This window comes from Teleopsis dalmanni, unplaced genomic scaffold (genome assembly GCF_002237135.1).
Source record: "Teleopsis dalmanni isolate 2A unplaced genomic scaffold, ASM223713v2 unscaffolded_contig_2067, whole genome shotgun sequence".
NCBI classification, from domain to species: Eukaryota; Metazoa; Arthropoda; class Insecta; order Diptera; family Diopsidae; genus Teleopsis; species Teleopsis dalmanni.
This window is the reverse complement of record NW_024033449.1, coordinates 1-7761: the sequence shown is the minus strand read 5'-3', so window position 1 is coordinate 7761 and position 7761 is coordinate 1. Positions and strand designations below refer to the sequence as shown.

General features: G+C 37.6%; 1 protein-coding gene across 1 annotated transcript; it reads right to left on the bottom strand.

Annotated features, from left to right (window-relative positions):
• Positions 1-3708: 3708 nt before the first annotated feature.
• Positions 3709-5037, bottom strand: LOC119664503. The gene has a single exon (XM_038073977.1). It carries the CDS (start codon positions 5035-5037, stop codon positions 3709-3711), a length of 1329 nt encoding a protein of 442 aa, XP_037929905.1.
• Between the last annotated feature and the right edge of the window lie 2724 nt (positions 5038-7761).

The following is a 7761-nucleotide window of genomic DNA, read 5'->3' as shown; positions in this document are numbered from 1 at the left end:
TGTTGGTTGATCATCTGTATTAACAGGCAGTACAGCTATTCGATGAATTGGGCGTTTAAAAATGCCTGCCGATGTTTTAACGTCAGCTACTCGGATACGTCCATCTGTACCCTTGTACACATGTACAATTCGTCCCAAGGGTCACTGCATCACTGGGACGTTATCTTCTTTGATTATAACCATGTCTCCCAACTGTATGTTGGCAGATTGTGTTTTCCATTTGTTACGTTGTTGCAGTTCCATCAAATATTCGTTAGACCAGCGTTTCCAGAAATTATGTTTTAACTGGGAAACTAGGTTCCAACGTGACAATAACGTGTGTTTTTCTGGTTTCGATCGGCTGTCTACATGAGTTGTAAGAGCTTCTCCAATTAATAAGTGTCCTGGAGTTAATTCTGTCAAATCAGTTGGATCATTGGACATTGGAGTCAATGGTCGTGAATTTAATATCGCTTCAATTTCAACCACTACTGTTTCGAGTTCTTCATACGGCAATGATGCTGTTGAAAAGCTGCGTAGTAACAAATATTTTGCGGACTTTACGGATGCTTCCATAAACCGCCAAAGTGTGGAGCCCTTGGTGGAATAAAATGAAAGTTTATTCCTGTAGTACTGCAAGCAGAGATTACTGCTTCTTGCCCTTCATTAGAATAAATACTTTTCTCTAGATCTGCTAACTGGTTTTTGGCGCCTACGAAGTTTGTTGCGTTATCACTGTAAATATTCAAACAACGCCCTCGTCGACTTATAAATCGTTTTAATGCTCCAATGAAAGCATTTGTTGATAAGTCGGTCACTAACTCGAGATGTACCGCCTTTGTAGAAAAGCAACAAAAGACAGCAATATATGCCTTTGTTGGCATATATTGGTCCGCAATAATCTACGCCAGCATTAATGAAGGGTCTTGCAGGAGTTATCCTTGATTCTGGTAAATTACCCATAATTTGTTGGCATAGTTGCGGACGTGCTTTGTTGCATCGAATGCATCGCTGAACCGTTGCTCTGGCTGTTGATTTACCTTTAATCGGCCAAAAACGTTGTCGGACTGTACTCAATAGTGCCTGCGGGCCACAGTGTTTGTTTTCTTCATGGAACATCACGAATAATAATTTTTCCAATGGATCATTGTATGGGATCAGCATTGGGTGTTTAGAATCGTATGGTAATGATGAGGCCTCTAAACGTCCTTCTACTCTAAGAACATTTGCATTATCAATGAATGGAGATAAACTACTGATTGAACTAGATTTATCAACATGACCTTGTTTCTTCAGTTGTTTGATTTCTTCATGAAAATCATTACCCTGAATGTGACATATTATAGTTATTAATGCTGCATCCAATTCGTTGGCACTTAGTACTATATGTGTGGCACGTGACTCCTTTGATTTTCTTGCGTTGTTAGTGAATCTAAGAACATATGCTACTATCTTTTGTAACGTCTTAAATGAATTCTTATGCTGAATCCTGTATATGAAATCTGCGTCATTGCTTTGAGTTGCTACAGCTACAACCTTCTTCTTCTCCAGATCGGCTGGAACTTATAATGATGATGAAAACCTTGGTGGCCATACTTCCCGCTTTCCATGCAAAAAAAACGGTCCTTGAAACCAAAGTGCACATGTTGACAACGCCCTTGCTGAAAGTCCTCTTGATAACACATCAGCTGGGTTGTCCTTTGACCTAACATGTCGCCACTGTTCAGACAGAGTTAAAGTTTGAATTCTTGCCGCCCTGTTAGCTACAAATGTTTGAAATGATGAAGACTGTGAATTAATCCAAGAAAACACAATTTCTGAATCTGTCCACAAAAATACCGGCTGGTCCTTCTCTTGAAGATCGCTTTTGACTCTTGCTGAGAGTTCCGCTGCTAGGACTGCCGCACATAACTCTAGTCGCGGTAGCGTTTGTTTTCTGAGTGGTGCTACTCTTGACTTTGCACATAATACTATTATTCTACCATCCTTTAAAATTGCTCTGACATATGCTGCAGCACCAAATGCCTTTTCAGATGCATCAGCAAAAATGTGTAGTTGTGTTGATGATGGAACCTCGCCTCTGAAGATATGTCTTGCCACTTGAAAGTTTTTTAGAGTACTTAAGTTTTCTCTAAATGTTGACCATGTTGTACAAAGATCTGTAGGAAGTGGTTCATCCCAAGATAATTTCAACTGCCATAAGTGTTGTATGAAAATCTTTGCTTTGACTATTACTGGAGCTAATAAACCAAGTGGGTCGAACAGTCTAGCTAAATCAGAACTAACGACTCTCGTCGTGATTATTCCTTCAGTAACCATTTGGACCTTAATTCCAAATAAATCCGCTTTGGGCAACCAAAATAGTCCCAGCGTTTTGATTGACTCGTTATTATCATTAGTAAAATCTAGATTTACCTCTTAATCATCTTGAGAAATGTTTTTCAAAAGTTGAGGATGGTTTTCACTCCATTTCCGTAGATAAAACTGATGCTTCTTTAAAATATGGATTAATTGCCTTTGAGCTTCAATAGCCATAATTAAACTATCTGATCCACCGAGCCCATCGTCAACGTAGAAATTGTCACACAGGATTTGAGCTCCTAATGGATAATTCACTTTATTTTCTAATGCTATCTTTTGCAGACATCTTGTTGCTAGGTAAGGAGCTGCTCGAGTTCCAAATATAATTGTGTTTAGCTGATAATAACGCTTCGTTGAATTTGGACTGCTTCTCCAAATGATAAGTTGATAGCGTCGATCTTCAGGATTTATCAAAACTTGACGATACATTTTCTCGATATCTGTGGTAAAAACAAACCGTGGTCGCCTAAACCGGAGCAGAATTGAAAAGAGTTCACTTTGAACTGTCGGTCCGTTATACATTAAATCATTCAACGAGTGTCCAGATGTAGTTTTGGCTGATGCGTCAAACATCACTCGAAGTTTAGTAGTTGTACTATCTGGTTTTAGTACGCAATGATGAGGAATGAAATATCTTGGAGTCAACATGGAATCCAAGTTTACTTCGGTCATGTGACCCAATCGCTCATACTCTTCCATAAACTAGACATATTGTTTCCGCAAAACATCATTTTTTGCTAGTCGTCGTTCAAGACTGATGAATCTTCTCCAAGCTGTTTCTTGAGATTTCCCTAACGTCAATGAGTTTTCCAGAAACGGCAACCTTACCACAAAACGTCCTTCTTTATTTGTATGGACGTTCTGCACAAAATGAGATTCGCATAATTTTTCTTCTTTGGATAATGTCCTTTCTGTTGTATTCACCTCATCCATTCGCCATAATCGTTCAATTGCATCTTCTAACGATGAATTATTATCAACAACCTCCGCCCCACCGCCAAAAACTGCACATAAAACGTTTGATGTGTCTGTATTTGATGCAACCTGGAAGCCCAGGAGCAAGCGTGATTTTACCCTTTTTTAACAGACTGAAATAGAACTCCGCACCGAGTAAAATATCAATTTTCTCTTGTTGGAAAAATGTTGGATCTGCTAACTGAATGCTGAATGGAAATATCGTAGCTGCAACTTGGTTGAGGTGGAACTATATTTGGAAGCACAAACGCTTCGACTTCTGTAGTAAACCTTGAGTTAAGTGATTGCAATTTGATGTTAACTCGCTGCATTGAATTTTTTTGCACCTTTCCTATCCCTTCTATGCACAATAACGATTTTGTTTTTGATATATTGAGCCTTTTGACAAGACGCTCAGAGACGATGACCTGTGGATGTGTTCGCTGTCGCTGTGGTAACTGCGGTGTTGTACCCACTTGAGCTAGGTTGAATGTTCTGTTTTGTTTGGTTGTTAACTTCCAAATGTAGCAACGTGTTATGCTTTTTATTACATTTGGTACAACTTCTTGATGAACATTTGTTCACCACATAATCATTTCTGAAACAGTTAAAACAGAGCTGTTGATTTTTCACCCAATCCAATCGTTGAGATGGTGAAAATTGCAAGAATTTACGGCAATGATACAGTGGGTGCCTGTCTACATTGCACAGTTTGCAATTGTTGTTTCCTTTAGAAACTGTTACAGCCGATGACACTGAGTTATTTCGATTTGCTTTAATTTTTATAGCCACCTTATCTTTTTGTTCTACAACTTCCATCAGTTGGAACTGTAGTTCTAAAAAGGCTAAAAACTCCTGAATGTTTTGTATCTCTTTTATTTTTGCCAGAGATTGCTCATATCTAATGAGCATCGCCTGATCGAGTTTTTTAATTAGTACTTGTAACAAAATTGGGTCCCAAAAAGTCGTTTGAACGCCAAGATGGTTTAGTGCTAATAGACACTCTTTCGTTGTGTCATGTAAATTTTTAACTGCTGCCACAGTTGATGTGAATGATGGCTGATTTAGAAGTTCATCGATTAACGTGGACGCCAAGACCCTTTTATTATTATAACGGTCTTGCAGTAATGTCCAAGCTGCCCAATAATTGTCCTCCGTTATGCTGAAATGACTTATCAATTTTTCAGCTTCACCTGTCACATGTGATTTCAAGTACCACATTTTTTGAGCAGCTGGTAATGGCTGATTGTCTACCATTTGTGTAAACAAGTCAAAAAATTGCCTCCATTTTAAGTAATTCCCATTAAAATTTGGGATTGTTACCTTTGGCAATGGCAATGAGGACCGCATGTTTGGTTCTGCTACTGTTGCTTGTTTGTTTCGTAGTTGATCCAATTTTATGGACAACTCTATCAAACATTGTTGTACCAAATCTTCAATTTGGTAATACTCATCTTGATTGAATCCTGACATCAGTGGATTTTCAAAGTTTTCCCAGAGTTCATCATGCAAACATCCCAATTGGTTCCAATGTTGCATGATTGTGTTTGATTTAATTTCGTAATATTGAAGTAGCTGTATGCCTTCGCTCTCTGACAAGCTCTCTACTAATCTTTTTAGAGCTGCCATTCGAGCAGATGTTTTTCTTATCAAACCATTTGTCGTAGCCACTAGTAGCGGCTGTGATGCCTTTTGGTTACTAGCAGCTTCACCAAAGTTGTCTGTTGCTTTGATTGTTGCCATCGTTATTCTGGAGTTTTTGCCAAACGTGCTTCAAAATGTTCTTCGAATGCTGAATGCTGAAACTTAACCGCTAACTGTTGATTGTTGACTGTTGCTGCGTCGAACCAATCCTGTGCTGCTGTCCGTTTCACGGGGTCACCAAAAAATGTACGATCAAACCAAAATGTCTGATCAACGTTGGAATCAACTATTTGCAAGCACTGAACACTTGAATCCAGTACTTATGTTGATTCTATTTAAACAAGAAAACCACTGAGCACTTGAATCCAGTGATTTGACGATTGTCCTAAATTATCCTGATTACTGAACACTTGAATCCAGTAGTCAGGTGCTTATATGGTGTAAATTTGGTACTTGAACCAACTCTACAAGCTATTAGAACGAACAGAAAAGAATCGATAACGAATGTGGCTTCGCATCAATTGAATTGTCAAAAATTCAATTGTGCCTTTTATTTAAAATTGATAATTAATTTACAACAAATAAATTAACTAAAATAACCTTGACCATGCATGCCAAACAATGAACTTATTGCAAACTGCAAGAGTGCATTTTCTTGCAGACGAAATTTGACGCTTTTGTTTTCATGTGCCAACAGAAGCGTATGACGTATTTTGGGCATTGCATTGACAACGTTATTTTTTACACCAAATATATTTAACACAATTATTACAATACAAATAAAAATAACAAATTATTCATACAAAATTAATAAAAACAAAATATTCATATATAATAATATAATATAATATAAATAAATATTCAACATTCTCGCCCGCGTTGAACAACCGTTCAACAATATGAGCCTCTAGCTGTCAGGTAGTCAATCCGACTATATGTTGATAACGAATTCTCGTGACTGTCGACGTGGCATGGGTATAGGTGTCGTGCGGGTGGCTTCTTTATCGGATGGAATTTCAACATGTTTTTTCTGCAATTTCTTCTTCATCATGATTATGATTAATATCAGCCCTATAACGAGTGCAGCGTAAGCTATGGTGAAGCTGTGGTACTTGTGTGACTGAAATTGATTTGGAAGATCATTTATCTGGTATGACTGTAACACCTTCTGCAATACTGTGAGTTCTTTAAGCTGTTGATTGTATTGGTTGTTGCGTACTATTGACAGTGTACTGTTGCCGCTGTAAGCATCTGATGTCTTCATAGGGGGTTGTAGCCTTAATTCGGAGATTGTACCAAGACTACTGTATGAATATCTTGCCGTGCTTGCAATTATTTGTTGTCCTTGCACGGAAACAAAGTTGTGTTTAAGCACGCAGTCTGGATCGATCGTCAATAAACCTGAACCTTTTAGATTTAGTGGAATGATTTCCTTATTACATACTGCAGTTGCTCGTGAAGATGTCGATGTCGCATAAATTCATTGATTTTTGTGATTCAATGGAATCCAGGTCAGCTTGTTGATAGTGTGTTTCAACCGACAATTTGGTATTGTGTTGTTGTTGAATAGGTTGACCTCACACGCACATACTTCGGAACCAAAATTGTATCATATGCGGACGTTGGTGCAAAGAAATTCCTCTTCCTTAATGGTCTCACAAAGACTTAATTCGGATTTTATAAGAGGAAAATATTGATCATGCTCCGTATTAATAGCCAAAATAGAACTGCAGGAGTCAATTACCATCATGGAGTCATTTACCCAGTTCGGGATTGGAATTAGCTGAAACAATTCAAATCGTTCATGTTCAATCAAGGGTAATGTTATACTAAAAACTGCATGCTGCTGTGTGATTCCACCTTTAACCTTCATTACTCTGTAAAGGGATATTAACTCATCTTCTGGCATCGGTAATTCTAATGATGGTGATAAATGAAGTTTGATTTGATTAACTTCCTTTTGTAATTGTGTTGGTGTCAATAACAATGGATTCACTTTTCCATGATGAGTATCAATTAGAGCATCTATATGTAATGGCAGATTGTATCTTCTGTAGATTATGTGCTACCAGTGTTAATTGAATGGCTCCTGCATTGGAAACTTGATTGAGCCGTAATTGATTTACCTCTCTATTTGTATCTTTTATTGAATGTATCAATGCCTTTATTTCATTGTCAATGTGGTCAAAACCTTCTTGAACTGCTATTTTATCTTTCTTCAATATGTTGATTGTTGAATCGACAACTGATGTCTGATTCTTAAATAGCGTCAATAATTGTATTTCATTTGGTTTCACTTCTGAAATTATATTTGACATTCCTTTGGCATTTTCTGAGTCTAATACTCCAAACAGTGAATGTGCAATATTGCCTACAAGATCAATTGCTCCTCTTTTGAAGCGATGATCATGAAGTAATTTTTCATCGAGTTGTAGTTCGGATTCAATATGTTTAAAGTGATTAACTGTATTCGCACATGATGCGTTTGGTTTCATTTGTTGACAAGCTTGATGTAGCGACATTATTCCTGTGTTTAGAGCTGCTGCTTCCGTCCAATAAAGACTTAAATCATAATTAACTAGTAGATTCCATTCAGTGGTTTATATGGCAGTTGTGCCCAGATTTTCAAAGTGAATACCCAATTTTGTGCCAAACCTTTTATTGTCAATTGGAGATCCTATTACTATTGGCAATATCAGTAATAGTGTAAGTAATACAAAACAGTACAAATTGGTCGGCAGTTTTCTACGTTTTGTCTTGGGCTCTTCATACGATTCTTTTTTATCTTCAATAATTACGTTGTCAGGAGGTATTTCGTGATCA

Excerpts from the sequence above, each read along its gene's own strand:
- LOC119664503 (XM_038073977.1), bottom strand. The coding sequence starts at position 5,037 with ATGGCAACAATCAAAGCAACAGACAACTTTGGTGAAGCTGCTAGTAAC.